The sequence below is a fragment of the Engystomops pustulosus genome, chromosome 4 (genome assembly GCF_040894005.1).
Source record: "Engystomops pustulosus chromosome 4, aEngPut4.maternal, whole genome shotgun sequence".
Lineage (NCBI taxonomy): Eukaryota > Metazoa > Chordata > Amphibia > Anura > Leptodactylidae > Engystomops > Engystomops pustulosus.
Genome location: NC_092414.1, coordinates 197,259,284 through 197,279,015, shown reverse-complemented (window position 1 = coordinate 197,279,015; position 19,732 = coordinate 197,259,284). Strand labels below are relative to the sequence as shown.

Sequence of the window (19,732 nt, the reverse complement as noted above, 5' to 3'; positions counted from 1 at the left end):
GGTGTTAAAAATTATGCGAATAAGCGTTTTTGTAAAACGCGACTCCTGCAAGAGGGGGCACACACCATTATGTCGGTGTACTTGGTTTACAATCCTTCATCCTGGTGGTAGATTTCTGGCAGTGAAGTGTCTTAAACTTTTTCCCAAATAAACATTCACCCATCTGCTTTCTGAATGGGAATTAGACTTATCCTCACACTAGTTACAAATCCATGTCTCACTGCTGAGATACTGAATAGTTGTGACTGCAGAGAGGACGCAGTATTGGACTAGAAATGCTCGTTATTCAGTCGATGTGACGAGGCTAAACTTGGTCTAATCTGTTCTGCACTGTAGTGTTTTGCAACTGATGAACCTCACAGATTCACGTCTGGCCCAGGCCGGCAATGAGAAGCTGGAGCTGTCCATGCTGAGCTTCTTTGAGCAATTCAGGAAGATCTACATCGGGGATCAAGTGCAAAAGTCATCCAAGGTAAGAGCCTGGATGTGCCAGATGTGATTGACAGCTCTCTCCGCACTGTCACAGCCCTGATTCATCAAGACCAGCCATATAAGCGTTTCTCCTTTCCTCCCTACATAACGCTGAGCCAGCACTACATAGTGAACATTGCCTCAGGCCTCCTCATTAACCCCTTCCCACCAATGCACTTATTAGTTTTTTTTTGTGTTACCATTTTTTGTTCCCCACCTTTTAAAAGTCCATAACTTTTTATTTTCTGTATACAGAGCCTTATGAGGGCTTGAGTTTTCTGTTACAAATTGTCCTTTATACTGTGAAAATTCCAAATGCAGTGAAATTGGGGAAAAAAGTAACGCGTTTGTGTCTGTGTCTTGTGGACTTTCTTCTTTATGGCCATCGCTGTTCACTCCAAATGACGCGTCTTCTTTATTCCTTGGGTCAATTTGATCATGGGGATACCACATTTTTATTGGTATAATTATGTTTAATTACATTTTAGCTTACCGTATTTTCCGGACTATAAGGCGCACATAAAAGCCTTGGATTTCCTTGGAAATCCAAAGTGCGCCTTATAGTCCGGTGCGCCCTATAGGAGGGCAGCGGACCCTACTTACATAGGTCCCCACTACCGGAGACAGCAGATCTCCAGCGGGAACTGCAGACCACGCGGCACGAACAACTTCTGCCGCGTCGGTCTGCAGTTCCCGCTGGAGATCTGCTTTCTCCGGTAGCGGGGACCTATGTAAGTATTCTATTCTTTACCTCCCCCTCACCTTCCCCGCGTTCCGCGTCTCGGTGTCGCGTCTCGTCCCGTCGGGTCTCCGCCGCACCCCCGGACCCTGCGCCTTATAGTCCGATGCGCCTTTTATATGGAATTATTACATATATAAGATGCATCGGACTGATGCGCCTTATATTCCGGTGCGCCTAATGGCCCGGAAAATACTATATTTTTTTCACAATACATCGTACGGAGCTGTGTAATGAGTCATTTTTGCATAACTAGTTGTTTCTAGATGTTTTTATTGGTATAATTTTAAGAACTGTGCGACCTATTACATTTTTTATGTCTTGCAAAATGTCAAAAAGTGGTGCTATTTTCTGTTATGAGCTTCATTTACAGGAATAATTGTTTTTATATTTTGATTTGGACTTTCGGGGTGTGGAAATATCTAACATGTTTACAATTTTTTGGGGATCAGTTTTAGGGAAAGGGGTGATTTGAACTTGTTTTTCATGCCCCCTAGGTTACTTTAACCCTGGGGGTCTGATTGCTCCTACCATGCTGTATTGCAGTATATGGAGAATCTGCACTAGATCTGTAAAAGTGTGCCACCAGCACAGTTGCAGATCTCTACAAATGACCTGGAATTTTTTTAAAGACTCCAGACTGTCATGTGAACTGATTGTTGCTCCCCAATGATGTCACAGGGAGCAACAATCCAAGCCAATATAGCTTGGTGTTGCAAGTGGGTGTTTGCTGAGTTAGGCAGTAAACACCCCAACTGTATTGAGGGGGCACAGCCTGTGAGCCTTCTCCATACTCCCCTTGTTGTCCGCTTATGTAATAGTATGGCGGTTTTCGGCAAGGGGATAAAAGCATATAGTTGGGAGTAACTCTGTTCATGCCAGAGGTATGATTTGCATATTGTCCCACCCGGCGTAGGAAATGCTGAGGAAACTGGTTGCACAAAATTACCTCTGTGTGTGTTGTTAGTAGCAGCAGGACTGTGAAAAATTGCAGATTAGTTTCCACATGTTTGTATTTTTTTTTTATATTTTTTTTTTTTTTACAGCTTTATCGCCGTCTTTCGGATGTTTTGGGTCTGAATGATGAAACCATGGTGCTGAGCATTTTCATTGGAAAAATGTGAGTTCATTTTTATCAAATGGAAATTTTAACGTCTATAGGAATTGTAAAAAAAAACAAAAACTACCATTGATTTTCTCAGAAATAAATATAAATATATATATATATATATATATATATACAGGCGGTCCCCTACTTAAGGACACCCGACTTACAGACAACCCATAGTTACAGACGGACCCCTCTGCCCACTGTGACCTCTGGTGAAGCTCTCTGGATGCTTTAAAATAGTCCCAGATTGCAATAATCAGCTTAAAATTGTCTGCAATGAAGCTTTATTGATAATTCTTGGTCCTATTACAGCAAAAAAATTTGAAACTCCAATTGTCACTGGGGCAAAAAAAAAAATTGTCGGGAACTACAATGATAAAATATACAGTTTCGACTTACATACAAATTCAACTTAAGAACAAACCTACAGTCCCTATCTTGTATGTAACCCGGGGACTGCCTGTGTATATATATATATATATATAATGAATACTTACAGATAACAGCTGCTGGTCAGTCATCCATCTAATTAGGTGCGCCTTATAATCAGGTGCGCCTTATATATGAACCGAGACGTTTTAGCAGGCATTTATTGATGGTGCGCCTTATAGTCCGAAAAATACGGTATGTTGTGTACGAAGTTGTGAAATAGTAACCTATTGCCTTGTGTATCCCACAGCATCACCAATCTCAAGTACTGGGGTCGCTGTGAGCCCATCACATCCAAAACGTTACAGCTGCTGAATGACCTGTCTATAGGATATCCTTTACTAGTTAGAAAACATGGCTGCTATCTTCTGGAAACAGCGCCACACCTGTCTCTGGGCTGAGGCTGGTACTGCAGCTGAGTAGTCATGTCTTCCATACATGGATACTTATACATGAGCCTGTGACCTTAGATTATTGGCCCGAACCTCTCAGGAGATGGTAACACAGGAGGGACCAGGCTACATCTGGTCATTTATATGTATTGGTTTGTCCATGAATAATAGTTTTAGCCAAAACTGAAGTATCTATAAAACTTTAGCCTCCATGATGGAGAGAATTGTATTTTTCCTGCGCTGTTTTTGACCTTAACCCCCTGCACATACAGCAGTGTAAGGAAGCTGGTGAAGCTCAGCGCTGTCCAGTTTATGCTAAATAACCACACGGTAAGTGCAGACGGTAATATATAACATTTAGGATATTTGGGGGATTCCAGGATTTACAGGTTTAATGGAAAATGTAATCCCTGGTATCTTGGTTGGCCATGGGGCTGCTATGGGCACACACATTATAACATTATTGTGTTGCAGAGCGAGCACTTCTCCTTCTTGGGAATCAACAGCCAATCCAACCTGTCAGACATGCGCTGCCGGACCACCTTCTACACCGCACTGGGCCGCCTCCTCATGGTGGATTTGGGTACTGCCTTGTAATTAGGTGCATAGATAGATTCCTAGTTTGTCTTTTGTATGTCTTATTCTCTGCGTCATCTACAGGGGAAGACGAGGAGCAGTTCGCTCAGTTCATGATGCCTCTCACCGCTGCCTTCGAATCAATGGCCCAAATGTTCAGCAGTAACAGTTTCAATGAACAAGAAGCCAAGGTAAAAATACATCAGCATGAGGTTGGAAACCAAAAGACAAGTGTCCTACTTGGAGCCTAATGCAAAAGCAACATCATTTAGCAGAATGTATGCACAGTATGTAGTGAGCTCCCTCTAGTGGCGGAATTTTAAATTTGAGAAAATAATAACGTAACCAGAGACCTTCACTTATAAGTGTTTTTTTTTTTTTTCTTGTGTTTTTAGAGGAGTCTGGTCGGATTGGTGAGAGATCTAAGAGGAATTGCCTTTGCGTTCAATGCTAAGAGCAGCTTCATGATGTTGTTTGATTGGATGTATCCTGGAAGTTCATACTTTAGGACAGGTGGTGTTCGCTGTCATGTGATTTTACAGATTAGATTACTGTTAGATAAGCATACTGATTCCCATACGGATTGGATATTGGATTACTACATGAACAAATCTTGATGATAAACCACCTCCAGACACCAGGAGCACCTTTACCCCTCTCCCTTTTTATAAAATATCCCCCCCACAGTCAGGCCAATACGACTCTTCTCGTCTCATTTTCACTTGAGATGAGTCAAGTTCAATGTTTGCAGGAGGTGTGTCAATTCAGAAGCCCTTATCCTGTGTGACTCCTCTCTTGTGAAAATGGGATGAGAAGAGTCATGTTTGCCTGACTTTGGAGAACATTTTCTTTTATAGGTAAACATGTGAGATTTCACATAAAAGAAGGAATTCTAGAATGAACATTTCACCCCTAAGGGGTAAAACCTGGTGACGGGTTAATAATTTATTCATATGGTGCACACAGATTACGCAGCGCTGCACAGAGCTTGTCAAATCAGTCCCTGTCCCCCACGGGACTCACAATCTAATCATCCTACCTGTATGTTTTTGAGTGTGGGAGGAAACCGGAGGAAACCCACGCAAACACGGAGAGAACATACAAACTCTTTGCAGATGTTGACCCTGGGACTTCAATCCAGATTCCCAGTGCTGCAAGGCTGTAATGCTAACCATTGAGCCACCGTGCAGGTTCCCTTTAAACATTTCACTGAGCCAAGTGTGCATGTGTCTTAAATGGGCCATCAGTAATAGATCTGGGTCTGATCATTCACTTTCAGTCCCCTATTAAGGCCCACCTGACACTTGGACCCTTCTACACAGGAAAGTGGATACGTGTCATTGGAGGGACCACTCCTTTAAATAATCATACTCTTCAGACACAGTTCCCCCTGTCATAATGCAATATCGAAAGTCCACTATTATCCAGTTTGTCCAGGTGAGATGATTCCTTAGCCCTCCTCAGATACCCAGCATACATGCCCATCCTGCAGAGGGCGATAGAGCTCTGGTTCCATGACCCTGCCTGTACCACCCCCATTCTCAAGCTCATGGCAGAACTGGTACACAACAGGTTGGTTTTTCTTACATTACATTATTGAATGCCTGTATAACCCACAGCCCTTACATCCTATATCATCCTTTATCTACCTCTGCTTTATCTTTCCTCGCAGATCACAGAGGTTACAATTTGACGTCTCGTCCCCTAACGGCATCCTTCTGTTCAGAGAGACCAGCAAAATGATCACAACTTATGGTACGTCCCCTAATACCTCTCTCTTAGTGTTATTTTGCTGATAAAACGCTATTTCTTTCCAGTAATGGAGGCGTCTCATTGGTAACAGGTAACAGGATCCTGACTCTGGGCGAGCTCCCTAAGGAGCAGCTGTACGTCCTGAAGTTGAAAGGAATCTCCATATGTTTCTCGGTGCTAAAAGCTGCTCTGAGCGGTAGCTACGTTAACTTCGGGGTCTTCCGCCTGTACGGGGATGAAGCTCTGGATAATGCTCTTCAGACTTTTGTTAAACTACTGCTGTCTGTGCCACACAGTGATCTACTGGTAAGTCCGTCTTAAAGGAAACCTGTCACCAGGGACCTCGTTTTCACTAAAGACAGGTTACAGAAGCTTATTACACCTGCAGTACAAAAATGCCTCTCTGCCTTTGCATTTGCAATACAATATAATTGCGTGTTATAACTTATCTTGTATCCTGACAAAATCTTTGGGTAGTCACAGGGGTTGGGCTTTGGTCTGGATGCATTTAAAAAACAACATGTGACCTGTCCGTGCTGCTCACTCCTCAGCTCTCAGTCCCCACCTTTGTGCTCCTGTACAGCTCCTCCTTCTCCTACTGATGTCATCTCACTAGGCTGTGTGAAGGAGCAGAGTGGAGGAGCCGTACAGGAGCACAAAGGTGGGGGCTCAGAGCTGAGGAGTCTGCAGCACAGACAAGTCACATGTTGTTTTTTGAAATACATCCAAACCAAAGCCCAACCCCTGTGACTACCCCAGGATTTTGTCAGGGTGCAAGGTAAGTTATAACACACAATTATTTTGGCTTAGAAAGGGCAGTAAGGCATTTAGTCTTTAGTGAAAATGATGTCCCTGGTGACAGGTTCCCTTTAATTATGACTGTTATTACACCTGCAAACCTCATATATCTGGCATACTCACAGGTCCTAGTAACTAAAGTGAGACCAAAGCAGTGTCTTTTTGGGCTCCCCTAGGTTGTTACACATCTTTATAGGGATCCATTGAATTAGTGCTTGCCTCTGATTCTGACTCATAGATCCAGACACTTTTACTTTGTTAATTTTCTTATATTTGTTATCCATGGCCTCCATCTTCCTAAAAATGATCTTTTATAAATATCCTATTGAGCCAGAAGAGCTCTAGGGTGCTGTTACCAGAACCCCTCTATGCTGTAGCTTCACAGGCTGTTAAACAGTCTCCCCATGACACTGGTAATCATTTTGTATTTATTATCCATGGCGTCCTCCTTTTTAAAATCAAAAATTAAAATTATGCATATGAGTCATAAGGGCTCTGGGGGGCATTATCAGTGACCCTCTGTGCTGTAGCTTCACAAGCTGTTACACTGTTTCCTCCTGCTTCAAGACATTGTCCACCTCCCTCTGCCTGATGTAATCTCACTGCAGCAGTGGAAGCATCCTGAGACGCTACAGCAGGGAGGAGCTCTCGTAACATCCACCAGAGCCCTTCATGGTCATTAGCATAATTATAAAAGGTGATTTTAGAAGGAAGGCAGCCATGGATAACGAATATAAGAAGATTACCACAGTCACAGTGCCCAGATCTATGAGTAAGTGTCCCTGGTTTATCCTGATGGATTTTGATGATAGATTTCCTTTATTGCAGCATTTTTGAGACCTCAGTATAAGAATCTACTTACCTCTATACTTTCTGCCACTCATTAGACTGTGTCTGTGTATATTGACCAGGTGGATAGTCACATTTTTATACTTTACTAACAGGAATAAAGGAGGAGCATCACAATGTACAGTTGTAATATACAATAATATCACTATTCGCCATCTGGATTTCTGAGGTTGAGTTTTCCTCTTTTTTTTAGGATTATCCCAAACTCAGTCAGTCATATTATTCGCTCCTGGAGGTGCTGACTCAGGATCACATGTCTTTCATCGCCAGCCTGGAGCCACACGTCATCATGTATATACTCTCCTCCATCTCCGAGGGGCTCACCGCTCTGGGTAAGTCGGGGTTCTGGTTCTATTTCCTTGTTGTCACCACTTATCATGTGATGTACTAATGTGTCTTCTGTCTGCAGACACCATGGTGTGCACGGGGTGCTGCTCTTGCCTGGACCACATAGTCACATACCTCTTCAAACAGCTTTCTCGTAGTGGTAAAAAACGGGGAGCACCGCCGCCGCAGGAGAGTGAGCGCTTCCTACACATCATGCAGCAGCACCCGGAGATGATCCAACAGGTGACACACATCCTGTAGTCCAGTATAGCTTATCAAAGGGAAACGCAACCCTATCCCTAAAAGGAGGGGGCAAATTACAGATCACTTGGGGGGCCGACCGCTGGGACCCTCAGTGATCAAAACAAAGGGGTGCTCTATTGACCTCTGACAATAGTCATGCCTGACAAGTACTTGTGATTTCAACCAGCATTAGGAGTCAGGATACAGAACAGCGCGACGGACGAGGACCCCCCGGCAATAGTGAGAACTTCTCTAGTTCACTCACCTCTACCCGGCCTCCTGCATCAATGGACACTTCCATCAGTTATGTTACATCCGTTATGGAAATGCTCATTGGCTGCACTTTATGTACATGCTCAGCAGTGAGGCTCCTCCCCTACAGATCAGAGGAATAAGGCATTGGGAAGGAATGGACACCTGCACTGCTGGAGCCACCAAGGAAACAGGACAATGTAGTCAGAGTTAGGGAAATTGAGGCGTTGGAGTTCGGGTTACCAACGCCAACTTCTGCTTTTTGGGATCGGTGATCAATATTGTATTGGTGGGGGGGGATACAACCCGCGGCGCCCACTGACAACAAATGAAGTGGTCGCAGGCTGGTGAGGAGTATAGAGACTGTTGCACACAATTTTGCCCCCCATAATATCTCCATTTCTATTGTCTTTTGTCCCCCAGATGCTTTCCACGGTTCTCAATATCATTATCTTCGAAGACTGTCGAAATCAGTGGTCCATGAGCCGGCCGTTGTTAGGCCTGATCCTCCTCAATGAGAAGGTAACACGTCTACACTACGTTAGGGCATCATAGCACTTCCTAGGTCACTTGTCCGCCATCTTTGATACATTTTTATGTCTACTAGTATTTCTCTGACCTCCGGAGAAGCATCGTCAGCAGTCAGCCCCCTGAAAAGCAGCAAGCCATGCATCTATGCTTCGAAAACTTAATGGAAGGAATTGAGGGGAACCTACTCACGAAAAACAGAGACAGGTTAGTCGTGTCCGTCATTGGTCAAATTATATGGAGCACTTAAAGGGGTTGTACTGTTGTATCCTATCCCCATAACAATTCTGTGAATCAAGACAATTTTTTCCATAAACAGCGCCACAACGTTTCATAGGTTACGGTTGGTATTACAGCTCAGACCCATTGGAGCTGCAATACCCCGGTCAGGTTAGGTGATGGTGTACCCTGTATATATGATAATACCACTGACTTGTTCCTGTCGTTCTTGTCGTCGTCTTCTTCACAGGTTTACGCAAAATCTCTCCGCCTTCCGACGAGAAGTTAACGACTCCATGAAAAACTCAACCTGCGGCCCCAACAGTAACGAAATGATGAGCTGACCTCACCCCAACACCTCCAGCCATCCTCTCCCCCCACCATCTTCCTCCCCTTGTACAAAACCCTGCACATTTTTTGGTAACGTTTTGAATTCTTTCTACGGACAGGGGAAATATATGGCGAGTGGATCTCTGCCTCCTCCCCCTTCCTCTTTCCACAGAGTGGAGGCGGTCGGGTTGCTGATGAGCGAATGTTAGAGTCACGCCTGTTCACCTGGACTGAGCCCCCCCCCTATTGATAAATTACAAATATATAAATATATATATATATATATGTATGTATGTGTCATTTGGAGTGACAAGTTAAATCACCCCCCGCCCCACAGATTCCCTTCCTCCCCCTCCCTTCCCTGAGCGTGGATGTACGGAGGAGTGGCAGAGCATTGCGTTGTTAGGGTGAAGCTCTGCAGAGACTGCACTGAAAGGGTGAACAGGTTTTGCAAGGACATTTTGTAATAAACAATCCTATATACTGAGGGACGCAGCCCTCTCTCTCACTGCTCTTATTTTGACTGTGGGGTGAGTGATTAGACCGCGTCGGATCATTAGCGCCACCTGGATTCATCCAGAGAGAATGCAGCCCGCCGCTCTGAAGTATTGAGAGTCCCGTAGATTATAACAAAGTTCTTATTATAGTCTGCCGTGTAATCAACAGCGGCCTCCTCACTAGTCCTGGGTGGTACTATCTCTGTGTATAGGTTATCGTCCATTACAGACACCATTGCAGTGTCCTTACACCTTTTTATTGTCAAAATGCACTTAAAAATGAGAAATAAAGCAACTTTGTAATTGGTCATTATTGAAAAAAAATAATTCGGTTTTTGGTTGTACAGCTTTTTTTTTACTTAACAGTTGTGTCTCCATGGTAACAGACTACAAACCAAAACATTGTGTAGTCTGATCCTTCTGTCTGTCATTTGCTAATGTACTATAATGTATGTAGGGGACGGTCAGAAGGGAATGTGAGTGAACGCTCAGACTATAAAAGATTTGTAGTCTCATTACTAGGGAGATGTATTTTCTGGATGACTGTTTTTATCATGACGTCTTACAAAGATGGGTGATTTTTCATTTAAAAAGGCATCGAGACAATAAAACGCTTGGTGTTGAAAGTGGACCTGGCCTTTAAAAAGGAGTCCAAAATATCACCTAAGCCAATAACAAGGAGCAGGAATGCACATTTGTGAGCACTCATGAAGCAATGCAGAATTAAAGGGGTCGTCCAAGCATTGAAAAACATGGCTGATTTCTTCCAAAAACAGCGCCTCACCTGAGTACGGTTTGTACTGATATTGCCGCTCCATTCATCTCTACACAGCTGAGTTTGCAATACCGGCACTAACCATGGTCAGGTGTGGCCCGGACATCCCCTTTAATTATTGTCTTATGAAAATGCTAATCACCATTCAATAGCATCTGGGACCGGCCTGAAACATCATGCACAGCGAACAGGGGGAAGGTTACAAACGAGAGCTAGTGCACTTGCAGGCAAATACGCCACATTGGGGTCCTTTCATGTATAGTGGCGCTACCCAGAGAGGAACCCAAAGTGGTGCTAATTTAGGGTTTTGGGGAGGAATTTCGACACCTGTTTAACTCCTTTAAACAGATTTATTGTTATGTGCTATTGACAGGGTATGGGCTATTCTGATTAGTGGGGGGACTGATTACTGGGATACCCACAAGAATGGGGACCCGTTTCAATTGAAGGAAATGGTAGATCAGATTTGGGTCCTACCTCTCCATTCCTCCGCTGTGGTCTATCCAGGCTCTCTCGTTCACAGTCTGTACGAGTGCTCTGGGGATGTGCCCTGCAGTGTACTAAACCATGAAATGCTTGGTGCTGGTGCTGTGGGATGCAAACACCAAACAGTGTGGTGATAAACTCATGATAGAATGCAGAGACTTCCTTGTCATGAGTATGCAAATCAGCCTGAAAGTACATTGGAGGTGGAGCCTGATGTGCACCCCATCTTTACTCCAGGATCTTCACATTTTGAGCTGTGTTTTTTCTGTCCCTGCTGGCATATTGGACGCAGCCATGTTGCAAAGGTGTTGCCCGGAGGTTGAAAAACACAGCAGCTTTCTTCCAAAAACAGCGCCACACCTGACCATGGGTAGTGCATGGTACTGCAATTAAGCTCCATTCATCTCTGTACTGCTGAGCCGCAATACCAGCACAAACCATGGTCAGGAGTGGTGCTGTTTTTCACCCTTTGGAAAATCGCTGTAAGAAAGGGAATATATCTGTCTATAAAAGTTCACCACAATCTAACATTGTAGGTTGTCACGTCACAGTGTATGATGTGGACCAGACTGTCACGGGGCAAATCTACAAATTCTTCTGCAGGTGTATAATATACCTGTATATTTCACATCAAGAGCGGTTCTAGTTCTGGGAAACCCCAGAATGTCAGGATTATACTGTTACAATTATAAGATAAGGGATTCTATTTTCTATGTTCTTGGATTTCTACTAAAATGATAATATATAGCAGGTGGTCTGTTGTGTGAGGTGGATATGCCATGTTGGCAGCTCTAGTGACTTGCGGCTAGTACTGCGCCACAGAGATGATGGTGAAAGCACAATGTGAACATGATTCAACAAAAAAATTCTACAGTTTTTTTTTTTTTTTTAATCTGCCTCTTCCATACATAGTAGTTCTATCTTATTTGCTTTAGGCCTCATCCACGTATTTATATGCACTTTGTGAAAGACTGATCACATTAGACGTATGTCCCAGATACATTGTGCTCAGCCATCTGAGACAGACCCAGGGATTTGGTTGCTTTAACACTACTGTATACTTTGAGAAATCGTTCCACGACTACCAGCTTTCTGCACATGTGGACTTCACAACTATATAATAAGTATTGGGGTTCCCCACACAGATTAGGTATCTTGTGTTTTATCCTCACCGGCAACAGGAAATAGAAGCTGTGACATACATATATATATATATATATATATATACACATACATAGGCACGTTTTATCCAGCAGGATATGAGATGGAGTATTGAGGACCAGCAGTCCCTCTGAATGTCAGATCTAAGCCCTTCAATAGTGACAGTATTGCCTGGCACAAACCATCCATGAAAAGCCACAGACAGACACACTTAAACATAGCTGGGCAAGCATATGGCTGCTCATCCCTCCCCTCTCCATAGGAAATAGTGCCTCTATTTCGCTGGTGTGGAACCGTACTGAGCCTTGGGGAATAGGGAACAAACATCCGGCTGGATATACGTCCCTCAGAGGGTCATGTACATGGGGTCTAGGACTAGGGAGTCATCATTTGCACCTCCATTTTAATTGCTCTGGTTTGCTGCACCACAGTATTGAATTTTCTGGTGCACCAACTATTTCCTTTGAGTATATGCCTATTCAACAAGTCTGAAAACCACCTACAACCTTCAATAAATGTGGTGCACAACATTTCGGGTGCAAATTACTCCAGTGTTCAGGTGTAGACTGACTGATCCATCTCCCCCATAATCTCGTCCTTCAGTGCCAAAGCCCTTACCATCAGATTAGATATGGACGTGGAAAGGGTCTTTATACATAGAATCTGTTCATAGTTTGTGTCACCCTATTAAACACCCTTCTCCAAACCACTGCTCATCCAGAGCATCCCTCTCCTTCATATCTATGCAGAAGAGGGACATCCTCCTCAGCGGCACAATATTCTTTGGCTGGGTCAAAATGGTCAACTGATGGAGACATTTCTGGCAACTCTATAGAGCAAATCTATAACTATACAGACAATTTATTAAAATGATATTTTAAAAAAAAACACATCAAGGTGTCCAAATACTTTAGGATGGCACTTAGTGAAGTCTGGGGCTGTTTTAGAGTCTGTGTTGGCCCAAAGGAGTTTTGGGCATTATGCGAATGAGTGTATAATGGAAACTGCAGAAAATAAACTTTGATTTGTTCGGTGACTGGTCATACAGGACACAAGGGGGCGCTGTCCTGGATGTCTCATCACCCCTGGTAGTGCCTGCCTGATGGCGTTCAGCTACTGCCCTTGCACCGATCATTTTGCAGCATCTTTTGCTCTGTTGTAGATGACGTTGTTACATCCTTCTCTGTTCCGTGCAATTTCTATAGCGAAAAACTGGATTCTGGTGGCTGGAAGGGAAAGAGAAGAGGAAAAATGAATGGTGGCAAAGCATGCAAGTACTTTACAATGTTATGTAGGAATGTCCTAAGATGGTGTAGTATCTACATGTGGACACTGGGGGCAGAAGTCTTGCCCATTTCTAGGATGGTTGATGCCTATATGACGGCTGTGCATCTCCTATGTACTCACAGAAGATGGTGTTCTCCTCGCTATACTCCTTGCTGCTGTCCAGTCTTAACAAGGTCCCGTAGTTAAAGTCTTCTACCTGATGCTCAAACTGCATACAGAAAGGCCGCCATTTCTACACAGCGGCAAAGAAAACATTGTGAGGGTCCTGCTGGGGTGAACAGGTAAAGAAGCTGAAGATCTGTAAGTATTGGATCTACCTCTTTGGCTGCCGGGGACTTCAGATCTTCAGGGTCAATTACATCAATACGAAGGTCTGGGAATTCTTTCCGGAAAGTCGTGTAGATCAGATCATCCAAGCGGGTAAGTTTCAGGAGGGGAGGGTCAACGGAGGATATCAGCTGCGGAAGAAGGTAAAGATCACTGTAAGTTTCACCCCATAGCTATGCATGGACACAAGTATGGAGTGGATAGAAAATGTTCTATCTTTCCCCCGTGCACGGTGCAGTACGATGCCACTGCCGGACCCCATAGCTGTCTATAGGGACCCATATCTAGCCATAAACTTGTGGCCTTATGGAGCGTTCATTGTCAGTTTGGCAAGTGGTTTCTTTGGCAATGTCATGGCAGTACCAGTTTTTTTTTTTTTTTTTTTTTTTTCATTGGTGCTGCAGATCATATGATTGAAACTTTCTTCATAGATTCTTATGATGCTTCTACTTAACCCCTTAGCGACCTGGCCCTTTTTTGTTTATTCATTGCCATTTTTTCACACCCCACCTTCAAAGATCTATAATTTATTTTATTTTTCCATGTAAAGATCTCTGATGGCTTGTTTTCTGTGTAACAAATTGCACTTCATACTGATGATATTGAATATTCCATGGCGTGTACTGGGAAGCCGGAAAAAAAAATTTCAAATGCAGTGAAAATGGTGAAAAACCGCATTTGCCCCGTTTTCTTGTGGGCTTGGATTCTACGGCTTTCACTGAGCGCCCTAAATTTCTACTTTATTCTTTGGGTCAATATGATCACAGGGATACCAAATTTGTATAGGTTTTATAATGTTTTCATACATTTACAAAAATTTATTTTGCCATATTCTGGAGCTAATAACTTTTTCATACTTCGGTGTACAGAGCTGTGGGTGGTGTCATTTTGTGCAACTTATGAAGACATTTTCAATGCTACCATTTTAGGACCTTTTGATCACTTTTTATAGCTTTTTTTTTTTTCAAAATGGCAAAAAAAGTGAGCGCTATTTTCCATTAAGGTTAAACGCAGTGAAAAAACTTATATTTTGATCAGTCATTTTTGGGCGCAGCGATACCCAATTGTGTTTGATTTTTACTGTTTATTTCTATCAGCTCGAGGGAAAGGGGGGTGATTAGAATTTGTTTTTTTTTAAAAAAACAAAAATGCAGTAAAGACTTAACGGCTATGGAGGGGGCTTAACCCGTGAGCCCTCTCCATGTACCCGCATCCGACGTACGCCGTACTATTACAACGCACGTCGGGAAGGGGTTAAAGAAAACCTACCATTAAAATCCATGATGATAAACCAGGGACATTACTCATAGATCCCGACACTGACTGTGGTATCTTCTTATATTTCTTATCCATTACCTCCTTCCTTCTAATATCAACCACGGTAACACGCCAACCCCTGGAGTTCTCCTGGCTCATTAGCATAATTTTCAAAGTTGCTTTTAAAAGGAAGGCCTTGGATAACAAATATAATGGTTTATTATGACGGTAGACAACATCTAGACCCATCAACCAACTTACATTGAAGTACACCTCCGCGTGCTGATAAGCCTTCATGGCCCACACCATCTCCACATTGGGCTGCAAAACAAAAGACCGGCATTACTAAACAGCCCTGCGTTACTATTCTGCATCTCTTGGGGTGATGTGTGGCACTGGGGCACTCACTGCCTTCTAAAACAACAGCAACATGTACAATGCAATATAGAAAAGCATCAGGGCAGAAGCTGCAGGAGTGTAGCAGGTGGAGTGCAATATTTACTATTGGGTGGACTATTTATAGGGAGGTTACTGCACAGGGCATGTGCAAAATTAAAGAAATTCTTCTCCCCCTGCCCAGGGATTGTTTTATCCTCACTTGAATGGAGCAGAACAGCAATACCAGACAGTACCCCGCTAGATCAGATAAAATATAATGTGACATTTCTGTAAAAATAAAAAAAAATGTGTTTTAAAATCCCAAAAAATCCTTTGTTCACCATCCTAATAAGAATTAGAGCAAAAATGGATTCTGTGTGTTCACAAATTTTGAGGCATTGAGGTACCTGCACATAAGCCAAAAGTACTAAGGCCGCTCCACTGAACAACTTCACAGACTCCAGGAGTAAGTATCCCCCATCTATATTTTTATGAAGCTCTGATTAGTGTAAATATTGGGACACCTACGACCCCTTTCTAATTCTGGTGGCACGTCATCCTATGGCTGTAAAATAGTCACAGAACTTACCTGTATGGGATGCAGACCTACTCAAACTTACCTCCACCACCACAACTGGTACACAGCAGCTTAATAATAATTCATGCATGACTGGCAGCTTCATCTTATACACGTCAGGACTTGGTTTTTGTAGGATGGACCATATGATAGATGGATTTCACAGACAAACCCTGGGCTCGGTGCATCATACTGATGTACTGTATGTCGTAGTGATTCTAGTCCAGCACTGGCAATTAGCAGGGAAGAAGGGATTCCCTGCGTCATATCCTTTTGTTGCAGTTTGAGTCCAATACTCTGCACTATGGTCAATCCTTGAAATTGCACAAAAAGGGAGTCCTTGTATCATACTGCCGAACTGCAGTGCTGTTACCGTTGGGCTACATGCACACAACCGTAATTTCTGGCAGTGCTAGCTGCACAACATGGTTTTCAATGGAAAATACTGTAATTCATTTGATTGACAGAATTTTCCAATGAACTATAATTTGGTCCTGAATATAGAGAATTTACTATATTTGAGCCTGTTCGTGGCACAGGAAATGTAAAAATGGCCCATTTTTAACAGCAAGTTGTCAAACAGAGTAAAGATACTTTATCAAGAATCCAATTAAAAGAAAAACAAGATACAAAACTGATGCGTTTTGAGAGGAGGCAAAGACGCAACAAAAACCAAAGTCACCGGCCTTACAGTCCGGCCGACAGTCAGGGAGTCTTTGCTTCATCATTCTCTATGATGAAAGGACTCCCGACCTGTGAAATGTGTGCCGTCTGTGGGATTGGACCAGCACAGGGGTCCGATTCCCTCTCCATGGAACAGAGGGAAGAGGACGCAGCATCCAACAATGGGATATAATCCTGGAACCTCTTCTATACTGACAGAACGGATGTGATCAGGTGCCAGCACCACAATCCACGTCTCCTATAGATAGATAGATGTACACATCACATACTTACATCATTGCCATAAGCCTCTGCAGGAAGGGACAGCGCCTCCGCCACTGACAGCGCCTCTGCCGCTCCCTACAAGACAAGAGGGAGGGGACATGGTTGTTATAGGATTATACTAAACACATGGACCACTACAGTGTGAACAGAGGCCTGGCCCTATTTATTTGTATGAGTTGTAGTTCTCTGCACATCCTGTGGGGGCGCACTACATGTCCCAGGGAGATCACTACAACTGATCACGTGACACCAGCATAGCCGGCCGCCGCGGATGACAGCACACGTGCCGCGGACTTTACCATTCTATCCGCAGGAGAAGGGGGGTGTCGCTCTCTATAATAACACGATGACTATGTCACCTCTAGGAATGTTCGGCCTGCGAGCACACACTACCGAGACAGAAGTTAAAAATTCTCACCAGAGAGCCCAATCCAGCCAAGTCTCCCGGAGCCGCCATTTTGACAACCTCTGCTCTTTACCCTCCTCTCAACCCGGAAACGGTTTTATATCCTTCCCCCCTTTCCTCCTGAAGCTCGTTCCGCCATTTGTTGTAGGTCGCGCCGTGTGCGCAAGCGCACAAGGTGACGTCGGATTGGCGCGTGGCAGAGACGAAGTTCTCGTTCGTCCCAGCCAATGAGAGTGCAGTCATTGGAGGGTTGCTAAGGAAGCCTGGCAGTTTTTTTTTACCGAGCCTTGCAGCGCGGTGATGGAGTGTCACGTGATTAGTAGCGGTGTTTCCCGCGGTTTTTGTGGCAGTTGTGCTCTGCTTCATGCTCACTCACCTTTCTGAGGTGAATGATCTGAGGAGATGAGACTTCATCATAATCCTCCATAGTAATAGTCAGCTAAACAACACATCAACATTGAAGTGATTTTATCTTTATGGACATGAATTGGAGATGGACATGAACAGGAGAGGGAATAAATGTGTGGTGAAAGGGGTCCTCCATTCCAAACCGCAGAGTACATAGTAGGGCTAATGGTAGCCGTCTTGTCCTGAAAGTCCTATAAAAATAAATGGCTCTGTTGGACATTAAAAGCTTGAACATTCAGGGCGCGTTCACACGTTGCGTTTTCATTGCGTTTGAAACGCATATACAACAGCTGATGTGAGGTAATTTGCCTAATTACATTACCATTTACGTTTGTAAACGCAATGTTAACGCATGCGTTAACGCTTTGTTAACGCATGCGTTAACATCGCGTTTACGATGCGTTTTGTAAATGGAACAGTGATGTAATTAGGCAAATCGCCCCTCCTCAGCTGTTGTATATGCGTTTCAAACGCAATGAAAACGCAGGTCAAAACGCAACGTGTGAACGCACCCGCAGATGCTCATGCTGTGAAAACGCAGTGGCTGCATTTCACAACCTGTGAAGCTGCAGCACAGAGGGTCTCTAGTAACACCTCCTTGTGGTTCCCTGCTCATAAGCATAGTTGAAAAGTGATTTTAGAAGAAAGGAGGCCATGGATAAAAAATAAGATAAGGGTGCTTTCACATGTTCAGTTTTTCAGATGCGGTGTTTGATGTCCAAACCAGGAGAAGGGTTGAAAAAGGAACAGTAAGGCCCGTTCTACACTTGCGAGTGTGATGCGATGAACTCGCATCACACTCGCAATGCATGATGCTGGGAACGCACGGCCCGAACGCTGCATATCAGTTCACTCCCGGTGTGCAGCGTTCGGGCCGTGCGTTCCCGGCAGCATGTGTTGCGAGTGTAATGCGAACGCTGCACCGCGGGAGTGAACTCAGCATATCAGTTCACTCCCGCGGTGCAGCGTTCGGGCCGTGCGTTCCCGGCAGCATGCGTTGGGAGTGTAATGCGAGTTCATCGCATCACACTCGCAAGTGTGGAACGGGCCTAACTCTTCTCAATTTATGAGTGCGGGTGTCGCATCGCATTTTTTTGATGCGTTTTTTGACACATTCCAAAGGCTGCTGCCTTGATCACATGCTGAGGTTCCATTGCGTTTTAGCAAATGCAGTGGAAACGCAATGTAACCTTAGTATGTGATCAAGGATGAAGCCTTTGGAATGCGTCAAAAACGCATTAAAAAATGCAACGCAACACATCGTGTGAAAGCGCCCCAAGGGTTTTTTTTCTCCCATGGGTGGATTTTTTTTTTTTTTGCATTAACAGACCTGCACGAATGTTTGTTTTCTGCCTAAGGGTGATGGCACAGGTGGCGTTTTGAACGCGTTTTTGGCCCGTTTTAAGCAGTCCGTTGAAAAACGCACACGATTTTTGAAAACGCATCAATTTTTGACAGGTTTGACCAATTATCTTAATTCAAAAACCATGTTTTTTGGCGGACTGCTTAAAAATTTCAAAACGACACGTGTGCCATCACCCTCAGGCATACCTGTGTGTGCTGGAGAGGAGGAGGAGGTTACCCATCCATTGAGAACAGCGGCGCACGGCTGCAGATACGGGCAAAGATAGAGCATTTTCTCCGTGTACGGCGCGGATCGGTGCCACGTACTGCCGTCAGGCTGCCATTGCTGTCTATGGGGACGTATATGCGGCCACAATACATCCCCCCCAGGCGGCCATGTGAATGTACTCTAACAATTTAGACTTTCTAGTAGCCATTTAATATTCCATCCATGTATTTGAAAGCTGGAAAAAAATTCCAAATGCTATAAAATTTACAAAAAAACCCTCATTTTCTCATGGGCTCTCACCATGCACCCCAAATGACATATCCCCTTTATTCTTTGGGTGAGTACAGTTCTTCAGATACCAAATTTGTAAATGTTTTAATACTTAAAAAAAAAAATTATATTTTGGTGTAGCAAAATATTCTCGTCCATATATTTGTGTTACTATATATTTTCTAATAATAATAAATTACTTCAATTGCGAATATCATAGCGGTACCTTTCTCTACCCCGGAGTACCCTTCATACAATCCACTTGTATTTCCCCCAGGATTGCAGCGTTCTTGATGTCCTCCCCGGGAATCCCTGGACTGTGCTTCAATAGTGGAGACCCCAGAGCTGATAATAATGTAATTATGA

General features: G+C 43.8%; 2 protein-coding genes across 4 annotated transcripts in view; one reads left to right on the top strand and one right to left on the bottom strand.

Moving 5' to 3' along the window:
• The window catches only part of XPO7 (exportin 7), a 29,840-nt gene extending 20,337 nt beyond the window's left edge, over window positions 1-9,503 (top strand). For both annotated transcript variants that reach the window (XM_072149369.1, XM_072149370.1), the window contains exons 14-28: window positions 337-472; window positions 2,257-2,330; window positions 3,001-3,084; window positions 3,412-3,472; window positions 3,617-3,725; window positions 3,803-3,909; window positions 4,114-4,202; window positions 5,183-5,290; window positions 5,391-5,473; window positions 5,562-5,776; window positions 7,311-7,449; window positions 7,527-7,687; window positions 8,363-8,461; window positions 8,547-8,674; window positions 8,937-9,503. In XM_072149369.1, the coding sequence (XP_072005470.1) occupies window positions 337-472; window positions 2,257-2,330; window positions 3,001-3,084; window positions 3,412-3,472; window positions 3,617-3,725; window positions 3,803-3,909; window positions 4,114-4,202; window positions 5,183-5,290; window positions 5,391-5,473; window positions 5,562-5,776; window positions 7,311-7,449; window positions 7,527-7,687; window positions 8,363-8,461; window positions 8,547-8,674; window positions 8,937-9,030 (1,687 nt within the window). In that variant the 3' untranslated portion in view covers window positions 9,031-9,503. The remainder of the gene's footprint in view (window positions 1-336; window positions 473-2,256; window positions 2,331-3,000; window positions 3,085-3,411; window positions 3,473-3,616; window positions 3,726-3,802; window positions 3,910-4,113; window positions 4,203-5,182; window positions 5,291-5,390; window positions 5,474-5,561; window positions 5,777-7,310; window positions 7,450-7,526; window positions 7,688-8,362; window positions 8,462-8,546; window positions 8,675-8,936) is intronic.
• Window positions 9,504-11,297: 1,794 nt separating this feature from the next.
• PBDC1 (polysaccharide biosynthesis domain containing 1) lies at window positions 11,298-17,286 on the bottom strand. Of its 2 annotated transcripts, none has more exons than XM_072149367.1 (6): window positions 17,128-17,286; window positions 16,719-16,784; window positions 15,068-15,127; window positions 13,540-13,680; window positions 13,343-13,454; window positions 11,298-13,161 (listed from the first exon to the last, which is right to left on the bottom strand). In XM_072149367.1, exons 1-6 carry the CDS (start codon window positions 17,164-17,166, stop codon window positions 13,067-13,069), a joined length of 513 nt encoding a protein of 170 aa, XP_072005468.1. In that variant the 5' UTR covers window positions 17,167-17,286; the 3' UTR covers window positions 11,298-13,066. The 2 variants fall into 2 exon arrangements, with proteins under 2 accessions (XP_072005468.1, XP_072005469.1); XM_072149368.1 differs by lacking the exon at window positions 17,128-17,286 and adding an exon at window positions 17,009-17,029.
• Between the last annotated feature and the right edge of the window lie 2,446 nt (window positions 17,287-19,732).